The sequence below is a fragment of the Argopecten irradians genome, chromosome 10 (assembly GCF_041381155.1).
Source record: "Argopecten irradians isolate NY chromosome 10, Ai_NY, whole genome shotgun sequence".
NCBI lineage: Eukaryota > Metazoa > Mollusca > Bivalvia > Pectinida > Pectinidae > Argopecten > Argopecten irradians.
In genome coordinates, this window is record NC_091143.1 from 27,775,746 (window position 1) to 27,799,027 (window position 23,282).

The window sequence follows — 23,282 nt, forward strand, 5'->3', positions numbered from 1 at the left end:
ATGTTGAACTGTATTTCTTTAGTCTTTGATTGGTTTCATTATGCCCACAACACCCCACACACCCATCGATTTTAAACAGATAATTCATTGTTTGGTTCTGTTTATTATAATTACGTCCTATTAGGGTCATTTAAGTACGACCTCCTTTGTGTGTGGCATCGTGTTTGTAGAAGTGCGAGATCCGTGTTCTGGGAAACTGGTACATGTATATTCGTTTTTGTGTCTTCATGTACGGTGGGACTTTTCATAGTGCATGATGTTGTCTATTTATTTAACAATTAAAGGATTGTTAGATTGCATTTATTGGAGATAAAAATGCAATCTGGGTGGCAGATAAATATTCATAGCGCCCTAACTGGCGCTATTATATTTATCTGCCACCCAGATTGCATTTTTATCTCCAATAAATGCAATCTAACAATCCTTTAATTCTTATATTTACATTTTACTTTCTAGTTCAAAGTAAAAACATAATTTAGATGCGGCGAACATTTGAATTTCCCGCTTCAGCTATTTAACCTCAACAGCCAAGTTCAATATAATAAAAAATAGTCCCTATGAAAAATTGAAAAGATAACAAAATTTCAATGTTTTCAATATTTTTTCACTTTACTTTCAATTATCCAGACATTTAAAAATATTTTTTTATAAGTTTCATAACCAAAATGGTTCATTCAACTATAATGTCAATTATCCCGCACGGACTAACCACATGTGTTCGTTTCTAATATAAATATAAGTATAATACTGGGTCAGTATTATACTTATATTAGAAACGAACACCTGTGGACTAACTTGGTGTCAGTAAACAAGACTCGCATTCATTTATGTAAATATTAGTACACCAAGTCTCGGCTGCAATTATTGGCTCATAATGCAGATCACGATTAACATTAGAGTAATTGGAGTTGCAGTGGCAAAATATAAATATAAATGAATAATAGATACGCTTTGAATTTCCATTATTCCAACTGTCTAATTCACGGTCTTATGAGGTTTAGACTTCTATATATCCATTTGAAGAAACCCGAGTCAAAAATCCTTGAGTAAGTTACAATGCAACATGGCCCATAATGAACAAAAATTGTTAGTTTAGTCTAAACATATGTACAATAGGATTGGGCACACGTTTTCCAACTTATATTAAGCCATTTCCATACAATAAAAAATTGTTATTGCCTAAATTTTGAGTTCTTCAGGGTGCCTTCCTATGGCTATTAGTCTTCTTGTAATTGACATGCACATAAGATAAGTATTTTGACAATTGTCAAAGAAACAGATCTAATATGAAAATTGACGGCATACATACATGAGATTTATACCTAACATGTACTATAGATACTCGTGTAATTTGCGCACTTTTTTATGGTTACGCAAATTACGTTGGTAGAGGTTTCAAAAAAATTACGGGAGAAACGTTTATGTCGAGGTACCGCTCTGTTTAAATGGTAGCCTTTTATATAGTGAACGCACTGGAAATAACTTATTCCTATTGCAATTGAGTATCCCTATATATATAGCACCAAAGATCCACGAAAAACAGCCACTTAAGCTGGATACAACTTCCTTTCCCAGGGGTTCCGATCACTTACGATCTCTACACACCCCTGGACTATCTCATAGTAAAACTGGAGGCAACAGAATAGAACAGGTAATTTAGTCATTTGATGTACATCAAAAGAGCCGTATAACGGTACACTGTGGTTGACTGTGTGGCTTAGATGTTAGGCGTCGCTCTCTCTGTAGTCTTCAAAGGAAATCTTTGCTAGCCTGTGATTGGTCAAATGTTTTCCGCTGAGCTGCCTTCAATTTCACTATGAGATAGTCCAGGGGTGTAGAGATCGTAAAGTGATCGGAAGCCCTGGAAAAACAGCCACTTAAGCTGGATACAACTTCCTTTCCATTCAGTTATGATTCGTAAGACATATTTCACGTACATATACAGTAACAAATAACAATATGTCATGTGTAATCGTTTCTTTTTATCCATAAGATATTTTAAGACGGGTTTAACGTTTTGATTACTTTCCTGATTTATAAACGAAAGTCCAAAAAGGCGATTTAGTGAAAAACAAATGTACATGTACATATACATGTAATATTTCGAAAAAGGCGAAAAAATGTCATGTAAATATCCAAGCAGAAAATTGATTGGATAAAACAGTTCAGAATCGCAATGCAAAATGCACCAATGCGAAAATACGAGACCTGACAGAGCTATTTTGATATTGTGTTGGAGTGTTTGAAGAAACGGGGAGATTTATAACACAAATAACACTTGCTACAGTTACATGGAAATGTCCAGGGTACGGTGCATTCATTGTCTTATTGAGATTGTCGTTATTGGTGATACAGCATACCATTTTCTACATTGAAGCGAACAATTTTTCTCCATTTAAATTGCAACGGCAACCATGTATGTGACGTAGTTTCTCCCCCGTGTAATGACCATAATGTAAAAGCCACTGAATTTCAAAGCTTATTTATATAAAATCGATTAATTTCTTTCCCGGCGGGCAACACACACATAGACCACTTTTAGACACGATTGGACACTCTGTCTTGACGGGAAGGTTTCGTCCCTTGGTCAAGGCACACACTAGTCTATCAAAGTGGTTGTTTCAGCTCCTAATTCAATAGCGTTCAACATGAACGGAAAGGAGACGACTGGTTTGTCAATAGCCAGTTAGCTGCGATGACGTAGCTCTGAACGAAAGACGGAAGATTTCTGACAGATGGTCGTTGCCGGGAACAGCGTGGGAACATAGTGGAGGCAGGGTATGATTATTCGTTCTAGTAGCCATGTATATATGTGACCGGATGGGGCATATTGTTAAGTGTATTTGGGAGTACACTTCTGATAACACTATACAATCGACCATATTTATAACCTTTAAAAGACGACAAAACTAACTAACATAAGACTTCCAAAACACAGACTTGACACACACAATGGCAACCTATCGTATACGCCGGAGACCGTGTGTAAATAATGATATTAGCTGTTATTAATAAGTTTTAGGTTTTTTGATCGCTAAGCATGATCAACCAACCAATCAGAGAACCAGTCGAACATTTGAATAATCTAAAGAAACCATATTAAATACAACGTGGACAAATTTTTCGATATCAGGGTGACATGTGGGATATCATAACTCTCAAAAGTACAAACCACATCGTTCTTTTCTCATTTAATTACCTTTGGTGTTCTTAATCACATTAAAAACCAATTTCCAAGTGATTTCAAAGTATGTAGTGCACCGTGGTGACGTGTATGTATGTCTAGCTATAATGACATGTATGTGGCCTTGACCTCAAAGCAGACGTCCAAACATTTACACAATACTACCTTTTATGGTTCCAGTTAAACTGTTTAATGTATCGGCGACTGCCTATTGAGTTATAAATGGGTAGACATATCGGTGTAATATTTGTTTTATGCCACACAGATACTCCAACAGAGTCTGAACAGGGCTGAGGAGGAGGGGGGTTGTTTACAAAATATTGAGGGCACCTTTCTCCCCCCTACCCCATCGCGTTTTATCTTCCTACGCCACTAATGAAGATAATAAGATGAAAATAAATTTGGAGCATTACGTTGTGTAACGTATATATATCCGAGAGATAGAATGATACCTCTTCAATTTAAGCCCAGGAGTTTTCAGACTTCTGTTCCTATTCTATCAGAGTTTTAGAGTGTAGATAGTATACATGTAGTATTGATTATTAGGGAATTATCATAAGATGATGGACTATTCAAAGCCTATGGTCCGTGATGAAAGTCTTACTCCATTTAATGTATACAACAAACACATATTTATAATTAGTTAGATTATTGCTCTTATTTCGGCCATTTATTATCTGTTAAATGGCATCATTCACTTCAAGAATTTTTTGAGTTTCCCCTTTACACAAACAGATCGCATCCATGTTTTTTATGAAGCAAAGCTAACATATTATACATAGTCTTGGTAAATAAAATGTGTTCCCGAAGCCCTTCAGTTTTTCTATATATTTTTCAATATTGTTCAATAACACATTGAAACTTTGAATCTATTCAAGTGTAGTAAATCATACTACTTACTTTTAATGTAAAGTTGCTTAGAGGACTTTCTAAAAACATCAGAGGTCAAAGTTTAACAGCGAATAATATTCATATTTAAAAGCAATGTCGCTGATAATATAAGGTGTAATTTATTTCAACAGATCTTTGCCTAAGTATGTGGACTTAAATATCGCTGGCTTGGCTTCATTTGTTTGTTTGTTTGACAAATTAACGTACTATTAATAGCCAGGGTCATGTAAAAACGGCCTCTCATGTATGCGATGTGTATTGTGTATGTAGTGCAAGTTGGATGTTTTGGGAGACTGCGGTATATTCGTGTTGTGTCTTCTTGTTTAGTGGAACTGTTGCCAATTTTATAATGCTATATCACTGAAGCATGCTGCTGAAGACACCAAGCAACACACCTCACCCGGTCATATTAGACTGACAAGGGGCGAACTAATCGTTTTCCTGGCTCTTGGGTCTCACATGACCCTGGCTGTTAAATGACGTTAATTTAAAAAAAAAACAAAGTAATATGTTGTGATGCGTTCTCGGTCTTTTTATAAAAGTGGTAGATATCCTCCTTTTGTTCATAAAATCATCAAAATGTGATGTTTAATTAAATATTCCTTCTTTCTATGATTACTTAATGCTATTCAAATCGATTTTCGTCCGTGGTCCGTCCTACCGTTCGCCCATTAAAAATTCAAGTAATCACCATATCTCTGAAAGTACTTAAGGGATTATTCTCAAATTTCATATGTAGGTTCCCCTTGGGTCTTTGTTGTGCATATTGCGTTTTGGGATCGATCGGTCAACAAGATGGCCGCCAAGCAGCCTTCTTGGAAACTGATAGTTAAAGTTTGTTATCGCTATTTCTCAGAAAGTACTGAAGAGATCACCCTCCAATTTCATATGTAGGTTCCCCTAGGGCCTTAGTTGTGCATATTGCGTTGCGGGATCGATCGGTCAACAAGATGGCCGCCAGGCAGCCATTTTGGATTTTGATAGTTAAAAATTGTTATCGCTATTGCACAGAAAGTATTGAAGGGGTCGTTCTTAAATTTAATATGTATGTCCCCTATAGGGCCCTAGTTGTGGATATTGTGTTTTGAGACCGATCAGTCAACAAGATTGCCCCCATGCCGACATCTTGGATTTTGATATTTAAAGAATGATATCGCTATTTCTCAGAAAGTATTGATGGGATCATTCTCAAATTTCATACATATGTTTCCCTAAGGCCTTAGTTGTGCATAATGCATTTTCGGACCAATCGGTCAACACGATGGCCGCCAGGCCGCCATCTTGGATTTTAGTAGTTGAAGTTTGAAAAGTAGAAAGGGATCGATCTGTCGATCTGTCACTATTTGGTTGGCGCCAAGATTCCTCTGTGATCTCTTGTTATAGTTATAAAATATCCTATGGGATCGTTTTTTACGATTTCACTTAAAAAACACAATTATCATGAATAAACATTGTACTTAAACAGTAAACCACTCCTGTTTCCATGATTTATTGTAGTAATAGCACGGTGAAATGACTAGATTGCACCATGGATGTAACGGGATATATTTTCGACATAAAAGAAAAACTCTTCATCAATACACTTGATATGGTTATGACTTTATTTATTACATTCAGTAGTGTCAGTAGATTGCGTTCCAGTTGCCGAAAATACATATAGTCGACTTTTATTGATTGATTAAGACTTTTATTGATTGATTATGATTAAAGTGTCGGCATTGCTAAGAGGTGGGTAAATGTTTACACAGATTTAAACAAAACCAACGCAAAAGTGTAGAGAACTACTTTCTTCCAAAAGTCATGACCTAAAGTCTGAATTCGAACACGTGTACTATATAAAACCATTGCTATTTTGGCGTGATCATATCTTTAAAATTGATTTTTAATAAATTACGCAATGATGAATTAGCAAACATTTATAATAACTCATAATAACGAAATTATACTAGAAGGATATTAATTTTGAACAAAACATCCTTGCAAATTAGGGGACTTAATGTAACATCTGATCTTAACTACATTGTACCTGCCACATTTGACATGGGAGGTTCTGGGTTCTACATGATAAAAACTATTTTCTGTTCCTGCTTAGTGTTCAGAGTAATAAGGCGAGTATTGTTAGTATTATGTAATCGAATGGTGTGTGTTGTTTAGTGTCATTTGGAAATATGCTTCAGTAAAATAGCACGATTGGTAGGCTCTGGGTTATGTCTTCTGGTCGAGACGCACCTAATTCAATAAAAGTTCTCAGCATACCGGGAGTGGGACGACTGGTTTGCCCTTTGTCAGTATACTGTGACCAGTTGGGATGTGTTTCTTGGTGTCTTCGGCGGCATACTTCAGTGATAGTGTGCAATAGTTCCACTATAGAAGAAGACACCACAATCTCCCAGGACACACATCACGCAATGTATACACACTACACACCGCATACATGACCCTGGCGGTTAATAGGACGTTAATTAAGAGAAAAAATATTAAATGAACAACGCTTTTCATTATAACAAATGATACAGAACAGATATTGCAGTCTTCCAAAGGACACAAGCACGCACTATTAGTAATATCAGGTCGTGTTATTGGCACTGTTACATATTTTTCTGATTTTGAAATCGCAGGGATTGCCGCATATATACGTTAAAAGTGCATATACATATAGGTGGTTTAGGTATGCTTCAGTTGGATTTATTTATTCCAAGAAAACACAACAAGAACATACCGCAGTCTCCCAAAATACGAACTTCACCAACCGTAACACACCGCATACATGGGAGGCCGTCCTTAAATGGCCCTAGCTATTAATGTAATGTTAATTCGATGATAATAATTAACTTACATTATATATAATAATAATAATAAAAATACTGTAAGAGGTATCTTCATAATTCCAATTGTTCTGAAATCAGAACGATTTTTTAAGTGTTCCAGCAAAATTAATGTAGTGTAACTTACTTACTTTTGGAGAAAATCGACTTTTTGTGTCCCTATTTCCCTGATGCAAATAGTCACTGTTGCCATACTTGGAAGGTCTTTATCACTACGGTGTTTATTCCCGTTGAAAACAAGCGTTCTGACGCCCTTCGCGGGTTAAGTTAATTTTACGAATTTAAAGACAACAAAAGAAGCGGAAAAATATCAAGAAACAATGCATTTTCAGCGTTAATATCGACATTAGTCGGGCACAAAACTCGATACCGGACAATAAGAATTTCCTGTAATAGTTGCAAGAGGAAAATATTCCGATGTCAGTAAATAAATATTTAATTTCTTTCGTTTGATTAAATTTCTAAATTTGATGACTTGATCCCGAACATTCCAGTGACGTCACTTTTAGTAGGAGTGAATGAAACGGCAGTCAGACCCGCCAAACAGTGACGTCACAATCACCGGAATGACGTCGCTTACATATTTCCCACGGTAGTCAAAAGGAGTACACACTCATTCTGTTTAGGGAATGCATTCTTTTCTTGATCATCAAAGAAGAGTTTCGCTTTGAGCGAAATCTTGTGAATAACAGGCAATTTGCTTACAATACAAGGTCTATTTTGGTGTCGACAGGGAAAACCAAGATGACTCGGCAAAACCTCTGTCCAATGTTGGAAATATTACAAGCACATTCATTATTTACATACACCAGTAATTAGAATAATCATTTATTTCATCTAGACTAAACAATTTGCAAATCCCATACATCGCTTGCAAGGCGACGTCCTTGGCCTTTCGCTACCCACGATGCTCTCGACCGTGGACTAATATCATGTAACTTTTCATGGGATATTAAATCTAGATATATCTGTTTGCTACAGTTAAATTTCTATGAACATGTGTAAAACAAGCAGTATCATCTGCTATTCCGAGACCGTTAAATGCAATCTTGTTCACCTCAGCCAAAACACAGGGGCACGCAAATAATGACAGAAACGTTTACTAGTAAATTGATACGTATGTCATTTAAAAGTATTGGAGACCTTTTGATATGCACGTGTATACTATATCATGACGTTTCAAGTGGCTGATCGTATCATTTTTTGTGAAAAATGAATTATGTATATGTTTTAAAATTCGGTTAGCTTTTTTATTGTCATTATTGTTATATTCACTGTATGTGATATTTAAACGAAAACACATATTTTACCTAAGAAGCCAATGATATATATAATGTAATGATAATTAATAATAATAATAATAAACACATTTTATACATGCATACTGCTTTGTACATTCTATAAAACATTTTTAACCTATATTCCTTCGTGGATGTTTTAAAAACATGAGAGAGACTTTGCATTAGAAAATTATTATATAATATCATGTTTCGCCCTTTCTAAAACAGTTAGCTCGCCATCTTGGTGCCCATATATTCAGTTTTATAGATAAAGTCTTGGTCAAAGTAAACATGGTCCATTGAAGACCCTAGCTTTGATGAATACGATTTACGAGTTCATTGACCATTTCACCTTTAGTTAATTTGCCGTAGTTCATGGCTGCTATTAAGTGCTAAAATCGGTTCGCGGTTTTGTGAGAACTTAGGGATATAATAACGAGGTTGGATATCAGTATGTTCTGGAAATACCAGAATAGAAAACAGGACTTAAACTTTAAGTTGTTAATCGTCTCGGATATAGGTACGAAAGTATCGCAGACCAAGTAGTATGTATAGGGATTACAAAGATTAGCGGTCACGTCCCCCGAATGTCTGCAATATTTCCATTTCATAAGAGAAATTCAATTATGAAACTACATATATTCAATTGATTTTGATTAAATAACTGCATTTTTACGCTGAAATTTGTGAATACCTTTATTGGGCCAGGTTAAAAAAACAACAGAAAAAATAAAAATAAAAACGCGAACAATGAAAACAGCAACCAAAAACGAAAGTCAGCATGCTTCAATGATATAGCACTCCATAGAGAGTGCAACCAACAGTTCCATAATACAAGAAGACACAACTAGTAAAAGTTATACTTAATTGGTTAAAAGTGAAGTTAACCATAGTCATAGACTAATTAATACAACACATAAAATAAAGAATAGTGAAAATAACACTGATTCATGTTATAACCTTATATGCCATCCAAGCCTTGCTATAAAACAAAAAAATAAATAAATAAATAAAACCGTTAAATAAATCAAAATGTTAAATAGAAGTAGAGTATATACTTATAATATGAAACATATTTGAAAACTAATTTGAACGCTTGCATCTGTGAGGAATGCTACGCGCTTTATCCCCTTGGCGAGGCGTAGTCTTAAAAGTGGTAGTGTATGACTTTTGGGACGACTAGTTCTCCAGTTGTCAGTATAATGTGACCGAGTAAGGTGTGTTACTTTGTGTCTTCTGCATACTTCAGTGTGATAGTACTATAAAAAGGGCAAAAGATTCACTATTGCAAATAAGACAACACGAAAATATCGCAGCTATGTAATACATGTAGACATCCAAACACGGCACATCACATTAATGATCTTAGCTACGTTGTCAGTATAATGTGACCGGGTGGGGTGTGTGGCTTGGTGTTTTTGGCGGCATGCTTCAGTGTTATAGCACTATAAAAAGGACAACAGTTTATTATACAAGAAGACACAACATGAATATACCACAGTCTCACACAACACGCACCTCGCACAACATACACGCAACACACCGCATACATGGGAAGCCGTCCTTACATGACCATAGCTGTTAATAGGACGTTAATTAATCAAACAAACAAACAAAGGACGTTTTGTCAAAAAGCCTACCAGCCATATAATAAGTTTGTTTCTAGATATCGGGGCAAGATCTTCTCTTTTCTCCTATCACGATAAGCATGTAGAAATACATATCATTAATTATTTATTGAGCTTTAGATGTATTTTTAAAAAAATTATTTTTATTTTATTTCACTTGGAATTGTGGGTCTGAAAACGGACGTACCTGGTAGTGCTTACCAATATAACTGGCTAGGTAAACACTTATATACCACAGGGTTGTCGGTTCGGAGTCCTCAAATAACTTCTGTCGGAAACTTCAAACGTTTTTCTTAGTAATAAAAACAATCTCAAATGGCCACAAAGAACTTCATTACTTTATATGCTTCATTGCAATTCACAGCCACGCGTAATTTTTGGTTTTAATGCTTTTTGAAACCCTCGACAAACTTACCCACTCAGTTGGCATAGACATTTTACAATAAATCATGGCTAGATGTAAATTGGTTCACCTCAAACTGTATAAAAGTAGGGAGTCTCCATCTGCCTATTTATCATCCACCTTAACTGTCCGAGTCGAGACGAGAAATCATGGCTTGGCTGACACCGTTCCTGCTGCTTTGTTGCTTAAGTCTATCGGGTAAGATACTTTTCCATAAAGTTTATACACATATAAGTACATAATATAATATATTGAAATACTGAACAGCATTTGTCTTAATCAATGATAAAATGTTATGGTTTGTATAGCTTGCATTTTTTTTACATTTTCTGTTTCAATCTCGAATTGATACTTTGAATATAAAAAAAAAACAAAAAAAAACCAAATGACATAAAACCAAAAAGTGATACAAGCTACGGCGAAATTAAATTCATGTGTTATATGGATATCTGCTGATCGTAAGTTTTTACATTCAATTTATCGCTCTTTAATCCAGATTTTTAGAAATGACGTATTACGGAGATTACGCATGTGCCTACCGATGTTGCTGAATTAGTCAGGATTTAAACAGTAGCAATTAAAATAAATAAGTAAACATGAAGTGTTAATTTGATGACATTTTTTATAGATAAGATGCAGATGAATATCTATGTTGATAATTTTATTTCAGAATTATTCAAATGTTCATGAAATAATGTAGAATTGATTTATGTCTAATATTGTTCTGTTCTTTTATTAGTGTATGGTAGACCGACACGTAACTGTAGAAATGATTTCCGAGTGGTGTGTGGCACTGACGGGAAGACATATAGGAACAAGTGCTTCGCACAAAACGCGTGAGTAAAACGGTATACCACAGTCTCCCAAAACACGTTGAGGGAATTTCCTTTTATCTCAGTCGGTAGAGCGGCAGACCAGTAAGTCCGCCGTCGCGGGATCGATCCCGGCTGACGACACTCTATTCTCGCCCTGTTTCGTGACCATGACTGTTAATAGGACGTAAATTTAATCAAACAAGCAAACAAACCTTGGGTCTTAAGATACTTTATAGTTGCTAATATCTTTTAATTTCGCGATTCTTTTTACCACGGAGACATAGTTTTGCATACTATTATTATATTTATCACACTCTGTTACGTAATTAACGGGAGAAGACGGATTATAAGTTTACAACTTGATTCTAATCACATTTGTATAGAATGTGCAAATAAGATACGTTTAAATCAAATTAACGATTAAGGAGTTACATTGTGCAAATTTATGGTGTGTACATGAGTTTATGATTTGATTCTCCTTTATGCCAGGACAGATAAAACATGTATATTACACCCATACCCGAGCCAAAGTCACCTACGTTAATCAAATGCAATACATAACCACTGAAGTGCAGTATTTAGACAAGAGCATGCGCCTATTAACGTAAACACACTACAATAGCGCTTTGAGTATAGTTCTAGACAAAAACAAATCTTCACTACAACGGCAACGTTTGTCTGTCTGTAGTCATAACTTTGTCCGGAGACCTCTTCCTGAATTACTGGACAGAGTTTGATTAAATTTGGTACACAGAATCCTGACATAAAGGGGAGCTGCGTGAACTATATAGGGTTCTACAAGGCCCCCTATTAACGGAGTTATTACCAGATTTATGCAGCGGGGGTATTAGGTAATGCGAAAATTACAACATGCTTTATACAAAGATCAGAAAGACATGCATTCAGGTTTAGAAGATTTTCTAAAAGAATAATGGGCTCCGGTGAGATGGCGTGACCGTGTGTTAATCTTTTCCTTTGATCAAATTTCCCTGGTGAATAAATTGAAGCGGAAGGACGCATCTCGCCCTTGATAATAATAAGTCCTTTGTAATAAGTTATTCTATATTCTTTTTTCACATTTAGCCTTAGTTATTAATTTTCATAAATGTTTAACAAAATATGTCAAATAAAACAACTGAGTAATATTAGAGTGGACATAATATCATACATATTACAAATCATATTGGTCGAGTTTTATTTGCACAAACAGTATGTTTATAACTGTAGTATATACTGAGTGTAACTGTATAACAACCTGTGTATGTTTTGGGGTTTACGTCAACACATATATATCATAAAGGTAAAATGAGATAGGGTAGCCGTTCACCTAGATAACAGCCTTGATGAAGACTAAACAAATCTGACTTGTCCATTGTTAAGAAACTATTTCCTGAATTATTTTATTACAAATTATTAAGGATTCCCCAAAATTCATTTGGCAGACTGGTTTAATTTATGTATAATGATTAAAGATACTCCACCGCCGACAGAGCATAAATGATATTAATCACTTGAACAATAAATGGTGTTTAATCGTATATATATATATATGTCTAATTAACACAAAAATGTTATAAAATAATTTATTTTGCCTTTGGTAAATGCGCAATCAGTACTTCATTCCATATAGGATATAGTGCCATTGTATTTTTTCGGGATGCAATTAATTATTTTTTTCATTTTTCTAACTTGAAGTAAAATTAGAAGCTTAAACTTTTCAATGGTGGTAATGGTGTAAAGTAAGTAACTTTTGCAACTGAAGAAAAATACTAAATCGTCTGCTCCTGTTTTTGATAGTGAAAAAATTATCATTTGTCAGCGGTGGAGCATCTTTAATATTTAATTTGAAATCCTTTAAATCTTTAATTTCTTATTTCTTCGGATAAATAACTTAACGGGAGTGGTTTCCGAAATAGATTTTGAAATTTCGAATTCATTTATACATTATGATTATAACCTCGATCGTCTTTGAAATAGTTAAAGGGACAATACGCCGATTCCGGGATACAAGAAACTCTTCTGGATAGGAGGTAGAAAACGTTGATTTGGTCGGTGACGTTTATAGGCAGAGAATACCAATGTCCGAGTAAAGGTCATTATCGGTAATACTTGTTCGATAACGGAACTAAGATAAATTGTTATGATTTGTGTTTATTATTTGTTATTGATTTTTGGAAAGAAAATAACGAGGTACATATGTAAGCTTGAAATATTTGTAAATGAGACGTCAGATACCGTTGATTTCCAACTGCTATGCGAAAGCTCCATTTGATGCTGTAATTTACATGTCATTTCCTTGTAAAGTGTCTAAATTCAACTTCCGGGCATATCTAGATTATATTTGATACAATGTGTTTTGATAATTAATTCTAAGTGTTCTGTCATAATATGTAATTTTCCACCCGTGTTCAATCATTACATATGCCGCCATTTTGTTTCAAATGTACCCTAAATAAAGTCACGTGGTGATAAAAGTCACATGACTTTGTTTGTTTGTTTGATTTATTAACGTCCTATTAACAGCTATGGTCACATGACTAAACTGACTGAATGTTGTATTCCGGAAATGGCGTATTCAATGAGGCTAATTCTATTACATAACCACGAACCAAAATATGACATAAATGTGTTGTTCTATATTCGTTATAAAACATATAAAAAGAAATATTGTAAATTCCACGACATTGTCAAGTATTTTGATTGATACTGTTGAAATTCCAAATCGCTGATCTATACGATTAAACATGTATAACATGTATGTTGTACCCGAGCCAAAGTCACCTACGTTAATCAGATGCAATTAATAACCACTGATGAGTAGTATTTAGACAAGAACATGCGCCTATTAACGTAAACACACTAGCTCTAGACAAAAAATCTTCACTACAAGGGCAAGGGTTCGGCATACAAGACGTCCAACCATAATGTGTAATGGCAGACAGCAAGCATTTCACATAATTTCAATACAGGGGTCGTTTCTGACATACCACCGTAAAATCATCTAATCTTATTTCCATTAGAACTGGTTTGTTTCCGATATATATGCAAATTTTAATGTACTATTAGACCGAATTGTCCCTTTAATTTTTATTGTGAAAATGAAACTTCAGATTTCAGAAATAAGTTTATTGTTTTTATGCTTTCTTTATGAACATACTATCTATTTTGTTTTTAGTGATGTTGAAATAAAACACACCGGTTCCTGCAAACTTCCTACAAAACCGGCATGTTACAACAGACTTCGCCCTGTTTGTGGAACAAATGGCAAGACGTACAGAAATGCATGTCTAATGAAGATTGCGTGAGTTAAGCATTATTAATCTAATTTACCTGAAAGGGTCAATTGGTTAAGGTATTGATATAAGCCCTCAATTTCGAAACACAAGTCTGGCAGTTGGTAAGAAGTGACTGCAGGACGGGGATTTTTCTCCGATTAATCCAACTGTATTTTACCTTCTAATTCTGGGATGCCTTCAATGATTCTGTCTGTTAATATGATGTTAAACTAATCAAACCAGACAAAACTATAAAGCTTCTGAAATTGCTGCTTTGTTAAGAAACTGTCATTATGATACACCTCTCTTAACCGAATTTGTTTTCTTGATCGTCTCTCTTTTTTCTAATATTAATTTTCTTCCAATTGCAACGATTATGGAAATCTTGATTCAACGACAGTGTATCATCTTTGACCCATGTTTAACCAACAGCTGTTGCAACCTAACGTTAATTTGATTTTTCATAAAGTAGCCAGAAAATGTTTTGCTTCGTTTGAAATATCAGTGGTGTAGAGAAAGCATCCGACGGAAAGTGTCCTCAACAGCCGTGCATCTGTACCATGGAGTATCAACCAGTATGTGGCAAGGACGGCAAAACGTATGGCAACATTTGCATGATGAGATGTTCGTAAGTATGCTAATTATCTGCGATGGTATCAAAATGAATAATTTACTTTGAAAATAATAAATGTGGGTTTTATATTTCATGATGTTTTACAAACAATAGGGTCGTCTTTAGCCCATAACGCATCTTCTCTTCAATAAGTTTTTTTTTCGAAATGTCTGCATCATATGAAAGAGACTATGCCACATTTTAATATTTCAAATTTAGAACGTATGTCATTATTATTATCCTCAGTATTAATTAATTAAGATACAAACTAGTATGATAATATCACAGAAAATCAATAAAGGTATCGACTTGACTATATGCAATTTACAGCCTCCCAAAATATACATTCACTTGATCCCCAAAACATACAGACAACTATATAGCTACCCAACACATTACACACATAGGAGGCTTTCTTAAAAACCTAATAAAGCAACCCAATACGATTTGTACAGCTATGACTTTTTATATGGCCCATGGCCCTTACTTTCCTGTACCCTGAGTGATCGAAACGAAATCGCAGTATTCGATTGAAACCTACTTGAAATGATTTTATCTGTGGTTGAATATTGTGATTGTATATTCCATAATAACAGTAACGTGAAGAAAGCATCAGACGGGGAGTGTCCCCCAAAGCCATGTATTTGTAGCCTGATATTCAGCCCAGTGTGTGGCAAGGATGGCAAAACGTATGACAACAGATGCAACATGGAGTGTGCGTAAGTAGACCACTTTGATAGTATGGAAATGAAGTATAGTTGATTTGCATAATAACTTTTGGATTCTAATTTAATGTAAGGATTGAGAAAAATAAGTATTGAAGTATACAAGAAAGTGTATAATAGATTGCAAATTTATTTGTAAAATGAAGACATTCAACCTTTCTTTTAGCTACTTCTTTGGCCACTTATATATGTATTGCGTTGTTCCATGGATGGATATATTTTTCCATGGCTAAGACCATCAGATACGTTGATGATATTTTATTAGACGCAGATGATCTATATATTTGTTTTTTTTTCATTAATTAAGAATTTCGGTCATCAATAAAACTTAATCAGACAATTATTAATAACATTTTGATATTAATCACAATGCCATTCAAATGAGAGCAGGATTTAGCAAATCCAAATATCAATATCAGAATAGGTGAGAATAAGTCGAAAATGATAGTAATCATGCTTTAACGGTTTTTGATTCTGTTGATTAAGTGATGTGGAACTCGCATCTAATGGTACGTGTCCGACCCAACCGCCAGTATGTGCTTGCGGCTTTATCTATCTGCCAGTTTGCGGAAAGGACGGGAAAACTTATGACAACGAGTGCACGATGGAGTGTGCGTAAGTAAACATTATCACAATTTAAAATCTTGTTGAGACTAGCATCATTTTAATGGATATTTAAAAACATTTCTGTATAATTGCGAACTTAAGACTCATATTACTAAACCAAAATTCATAGACAACAGTAGTCCTTAGTATTTTTTTTAATATAAATTGAAATAGTTTCTGAATCGTTTATGCACGTATTCATCATATCCTGGAATAAAGATCACACTTTAAATGTACAAGAGTTATTAAAGGAGATACAGTTAGAAAACATCGCAGTCAGACAATCACACAGAACTATACATTGCACACATAGAAGACCGACCTTAAAGATACTCCATCGTCGAAAATATAAATGCTATTCATCTTTTGAACAATAATTGGTGTTTAATCGTGTGTATACGATGAACAAAAAAAAATAATGAACAAAAAACTACTTTGCCTTTTGTGCATGCGCAATCAGTACTTCATTCCATATCGGATATAGTGAATCGGAATGCAATTAATTATTTTTCATATTTTTAACTTGGAGTAAAATTAGAAGCTCAAACTTTTCAATGGTGGTAATGGTGTAAAATAAGTAACTTTTGTAACTGAAGAAAAATACTAAATCGTCTATTTCTGTTTTTGATAGTGAAAAAATACCGCTTGTCAGCGGTGGAGCATCTTTAGGTGGTTGTTAATCAATAGGACGTTAAATCTAATAAAACATAACCAAACCAAGCCTTACTACATGTAATTTAATTATGATTTCATTTCATTTTTCCCATTTGTTATATTGTCCTCTATTTTCGGGACCTACAAGTAAAGTCAACATCATGCACATTTAAGACACAATAGGATGGAGATTGTGCCACATCCTTATATTTGTACTTTTGTGCCTGTATGTGTTGCTTTTAACTAAATACTTCATTTTATTGATGTTGTTTCAATTATAAACTTTTTTCTGTCATCAATATAAAGTGGCGTAAGTAAATCATCAGACGGAGAATGTCCCCCAACACCGTGTATTTGTACCCTGGAGTATGCCCCAGTCTGTGGTGTAGATGGCATAACGTATCCTAATTTGTGCAGTATGAATTGTGCGTAAGTACGATACTAAAACTCAATATATTTCCATATCCGACATTTCATTGCAATGGAATTGCTTGATAATACCATTATTGAAAAGTCCAGTGTATAAGTATCCTAATTATATATATATGGGACAAGGAAGTAATTCCAACCACAAAAACACGATTACATGATATGATACTAACAGTATTGTATATAAATACACAGTAATATACTAATTCTATTCGTCAAAGCTTATTACATATTCACATGCCAGATATTTCTAATTAATATATCAGTATGGAATAGTCCTGTGTATGTGTATCGTTTATTTTCGCAGTATACAAACTCGTATCCTTATTACTAGATTAAATTCAATTTTTGTAATCATACTACGTACTGAATACACATATAATAGACATATCTGAGTGATGTTCATATAAATTGAAAATATAAAATATATTAGTAATACGGTATTTTAAAAGCCATTCTGACTGAAAATCAAATGGCTTATTAAATTCGTGTTCATGTTACAGTAAATATTTTTAGTGTTGTTCCAATTTTTCATGTGAAAAGGATATTTTTGGGAAATATTATAGCCAAACTCTACTACAGTGTATGAAAAAGGTAATTCATGAATCAAAAATTTGTGATACGCTCCAATGCACTTTGAATTTAGACCGAATAAGACGAAATTATTGAGTGTCCTCTCGCATAATCACCATACCTTAATTTAGAATCTTATTTTTGCAATGCATGTCAGGCTTTTATCGCGAAATTAAGCTCTCGCAAGGAGTTGACGATGTATCTATTCTAGAACGAGCAGTTTTGTAAAAAGCAATCTGATCTATCAATACATTTGTAAATACATTTATTGACCAATCGTATTGGTCCTTGCAAAACTGCTCGCTTGAAAGGTCAGCTTCCATTCCAGAGTTTATGCATCATAGTGACCTACATGACTGCACTATTGACTAAAATAGCAAACTTGTATTTTACTTTCCCTTTCCACCAGAAACCTGTATTGTTTCCGTTTAAAACACAATTCCTAAAAGTGATAAGAGTATACGTACAGCATAAACAAAATGCACAAGGTTTACCTTAATATGTACGTGGAAAAGAGATATAACTACCCTAGTAACCTTGTCTTACAAGCAACATTCTGTAAATAAAACGAATAAATAATTTATCAACCAAATGAAAACACTTTGTAATTGTAAAGTCATTGATAATAAAAAAAAGATACCTGATATGACGAACAGTATGTCTTTGTTCAATGATTATTGTATAAGATTCTGAAAACCATTTTAGAGTAAAACTACTTGGTTATATGTAAACAACTTCGCTAGCCAAATGCAAGGTTAATCATTCCAATACTCTCCCTAAATCCCTTGGCGGATTTCGCGTCAAACCTGCAGTTTCTGCTTTCAAATTCTGATTGGGTGCGGCTAGGTTCAGGCGACCAATGAAAACGCGGCATTGATAAGTTAATAAAACTGAACTGACTGTACATTTGTATATTGGGAATACATATATTTATATAGAATACGTTGCTTTTCAAAGAGATAGGAAAGGAAATACGTGTGTGGATTCTGTTTCACAAAGTCAAACAAATTATTCATAGATAAACTGCGATCTCATGACAAAATTGGACACCGATGTATGAAACACAAAAACTGGTATCCCAACGAATTAATAAATGACTCACAAACATGTTTATGTTACAAATTGCGCTACCAGTTTGACAACAATATGATGATACAACAGTGATAAAAGATGTTTAATTTGTTGGTTATTGCATAAATGAAAGGGGCGCAACTTCGGCGATCCAGAAAGTGGTGCAGTGCGGGAACTTCAGTTTGTACGCGAAATCCACCACAGGTTGAAGGGGAAGTATCTGACCGAATAGCCTTGGCTAGTGAAGTCGATATATAAATAATATAATAAGTTATATCTGTAAATGTAGGAAAATAACTCAAGTAGATTAGAATACTGCACAGCTTTTTACTTGTACATTATTCAGTAATACATTGCAATGAAAACAGTGGTATTTTTTAATTCTTCAGCAGTCTTTTTGCATGTGAGAGTCATACTGACATAATCAATGTTATCAGTTTTCTTAATACCTGTTTTGTATTGTTTTGTATAGTAATGTAGACCTTGACTATGAAGGCGAGTGTTCCCCAAAGCCGTGCATTTGTACGTTTGACTATAACCCAGTGTGTGGAACAGACGGTACAACATATGGAAACAAATGCAACATGGAATGCGCGTAAGTTGGACTTTTTTTTTTACTAATATTCATTAAGCACCATTGACTCACGATACCACTCCTATACAATATGCTACTATGACAGAAATTGTAAAAGTTAAAAGGTGTATCATAAAATAAGCGAACCGTGTAGGTTGTATATTCCATGATATATGGGACATTGTTTTGTTTTTCTACCGGCTTATTCTCTGTCCACATAGCATTTTCAGTATTAATTCGTTTATTTATGTACAAAAATGAGTAATTTTTGAACGAAAAATCCTGATTTATTTTCATGATTGATGAATTATTATCCTTTATTCTCACTGTTATGAATTACTGATCTTTCTTAGTTGAGAAAACATATCCATGAAATGGTTGGTATTAACTGTAAATTTTGCATGCCTGAATTGTAAATATCCGTCCAATCTGATTCAAATAGGATCCTTATAACCACTCCCATAGAGGATATCAGACAAGAACGTGTCATGTTTGGATGACCTTTATACCACATGTACTCCACATGAAATGCATTTTCGATACCTTGCTACATTAAAGGAACGCCCATTTCGTCCCACTGTAATATACATTTAGTTTGCTCTGCTCTTTGGGCGAGACTACAACGTACACGAAAATTTTGATATTTGCATATTGAGAATACATATTTATATATAGAATACGTTGCTCTCCAAAGAGATATGAAAGGAAATACATGTGTGGTTTAGTTTATATTCGACAAAGTTAAACAAATTATTCAAAGATAAACTGCGATCTCGTAACAAAATTGGACACCGATGCATGAAACACAAAAATTGGTATCCTAACTAATTAAAAAACAGACTTACAAACATGTTAATGATTTAAAGGGCGCTGCCAGTTTGAGAACAATACGATAATACAACAATGATAAAAGTTTTTTAATTGGTTGGTTATTACGTAAATGGAAGGGGCGCAACTTCGGTGATCCAGAAGGTGGTACAGTGCGGGAATTTCAGTTTTTACGCGAAATCCGCCACAATTTCCAGAGGAAGTATTTGACTGAATACCCTTGGCTAGCGAAGTAAATATATGAATTACTTGGTTATATCTGTAAATGTAGGAAAATAACTCGGATAGATCAGAACACTGCACAGATTTTTCTTGTACATTATTCAGTAATAAATTACATAGAAAACAGCGGTACTTTTTAATTCTTCAGCAAAGTCTTTTTGGAAGTGAGAGCAATACTGACATAATCAATGTTATCAGTTTTCTTAATACCTGTTTTGTGTTGTTTTGTATAGTAATGTAGACCTTGACTATGAAGGCGAGTGTTCCCCAAAGCCGTGCATTTGTACGTTTGACTATAACCCAGTGTGTGGAACAGACGGTACAACATATGACAACAAATGCAACATGGAATGCGCGTAAGTTGGACTTTTTACTAATATTCATTAAGCACCATTGACTCACGATACCACTCCTATACAATATGCTACTATGACAGAAATTGTAAAAGTTAAAAGGTGTATCATAAAGTAAGAGTAGGTTGTATATTTCATGATATATGAGACAATGGTTTTTTCCACCGGCTTATTATCTTGCCACATAGCGTTGTCTGTAGTAATTCGTTTATCCATGTACGAAATGAGTAAAATTCGAACGAAAATGCCTGATTGATTTTCATGTTTAATTAATTATTATTCTCTATATTCATTGCTGTAAATTACTGATGTTTCATAGATGAGAAAACATATCCATGAATTTGTTGATATTAACTGCAAATTTTGCATGCCTGAATTGTAAATATCCGTCCAATCTGATTCAAATAGGATCCTTATAACCACTCCCATAGAGGATATCAGACAAGAACGTGTCATGTTTGGATGACCTTTATACCACATGTACTCCACATGAAATGCATTTTCGATACCTTGCTACATTAAATGAACGCCCATTTCGTCCCACTATAATATACATTTAGTTTGCTCTTCTTTTTGGGCGAGATTACAACGTACACGAAAAATTGTATATTTGCATATTGAGAATACATATTTATATATAGAATACGTTGCTCTCCAAAGAGATATGAAAGGAAATACGTGTGTGGTTTAGTTTATATTCGACAAAGTTAAACAAATTGTTCAAAGATAAACTGCGATCTCGTAACAAAATTGGACGCCGATGCATGAAACACAAAAATAGGTATCCTAACTAATTAAAAAACAGACTTACAAACATGTTAATGATTTAAAGGGCGCTGCCAGTTTGAGAACAATACGATAATACAACAATGATAAAAGTTTTTTAATTGGTTGGTTATTACGTAAATGGAAGGGGCGCAACTTCGGTGATCCAGAAGGTGGTACAGTGCGGGAAATTCAGTTTTTACGCGAAATCCGCCACAATTTCCAATGGAAGTATTTGACTGTATACCCTTGGCTAGCGAAGTAAATATATGAATTACTTGGTTATATCTGTAAATGTAGGAAAATAACTCAGATAGATCAGAACACTGCACAGCTTTTTACTTCTACATTATTCAGTAATACATTGCAATGAAAACAGCGGTACTTTTAAATTCTTCAGCAAAGTCTTTTTGGAAGTGAGAGTAATACTGACATAATTAATGGTATCAGTTTTCTTATTACCTGTTTTATGTTGTTTTGTATAGTAATGTAGACCTTGACTATGAAGGCGAGTGTTCCCCAAAGCCTTGCATTTGTACGTTTGACTATAACCCAGTGTGTGGAACAGACGGTACAACATATGACAACAAATGCAACATGGAATGCGCGTAAGTTGGACTTTTTACTAATATTCATTAAGCACCATTGACTCACGATACCACTCCTATACAATATGCTACTATGACAGAAATTGTAAAAGTTAAAAGGTGTATCATAAAGTAAGAGTAGGTTGTATATTTCATGATATACGAGACAATGGGTTTTTTTCCACCGGCTTATTATCTTGCCACATAGCGTTGTCTGTAGTAATTCGTTTATCCATGTACGAAATGAGTAAAATTCGAACGAAAATGCCTGATTGATTTTCATGTTTAATTAATTATTATTCTCTATATTCATTGCTGTAAATTACTGATGTTTCATAGATGAGAAAACATATCCATGAATTTGTTTATATTAACTGCAAATTTTGCATGCCTGAATTGTAAATATCCGTCCAATCTGATTCAAATAGGATCCTTATAACCACTCCCATAGAGGATATCAGACAAGAACGTGTCATGTTTGGATGACCTTTATACCACATGTACTCCACATGAAATGCATTTTCGATACCTTGCTACATTAAAGGAACGCCCATTTCGTCCCACTGTAATATACATTTAGTTTGCTCTGCTCTTTGGGCGAGACTACAACGTACACGAAAATTTTGATATTTGCATATTGAGAATACATATCTATATATAGAATACGTTGCTCTCCAAAGAGATATGAAAGGAAATACATGTGTGGTTTAGTTGATGTTCGACAAAGTTAAGCAAATTATGCAAAAATCAACTGCGATCTCCTGACAAAATTGGACACCGATGCATGAAACACAAAAACTAGTATCTTTACTAATTAAAATTTAAAAGGCGCTGCCAGTTCGAAAAAAATACGATAATACAACAATGATAAAAGTTTTTTAATTGGTTGGTTATTACATAAATGGAAGGGGCGCAACTTCGGTGATCCAGAAGGTGGTACAGTGCGGGAAATTCAGTTTTGACGCGAAATCCGCCACAATT

At 34.4% G+C, this 23,282-nt stretch overlaps 1 protein-coding gene across 2 annotated transcripts in view; it reads left to right on the forward strand.

Annotated features, from left to right (window-relative positions):
- Positions 1–10,282: 10,282 nt before the first annotated feature.
- The window catches only part of LOC138333546 (agrin-like), a 33,480-nt gene continuing 20,480 nt past the window's right edge, over positions 10,283–23,282 (forward strand). For both annotated transcript variants that reach the window (XM_069281994.1, XM_069281995.1), the window contains exons 1-10: positions 10,283–10,409; positions 10,951–11,047; positions 14,202–14,327; positions 14,807–14,929; positions 15,511–15,633; positions 16,126–16,254; positions 17,206–17,328; positions 19,445–19,567; positions 20,830–20,952; positions 22,200–22,322. In XM_069281994.1, coding sequence (XP_069138095.1) covers positions 10,361–10,409; positions 10,951–11,047; positions 14,202–14,327; positions 14,807–14,929; positions 15,511–15,633; positions 16,126–16,254; positions 17,206–17,328; positions 19,445–19,567; positions 20,830–20,952; positions 22,200–22,322 — 1,139 coding nt within the window. In that variant the 5' untranslated portion in view covers positions 10,283–10,360. The remainder of the gene's footprint in view (positions 10,410–10,950; positions 11,048–14,201; positions 14,328–14,806; positions 14,930–15,510; positions 15,634–16,125; positions 16,255–17,205; positions 17,329–19,444; positions 19,568–20,829; positions 20,953–22,199; positions 22,323–23,282) is intronic.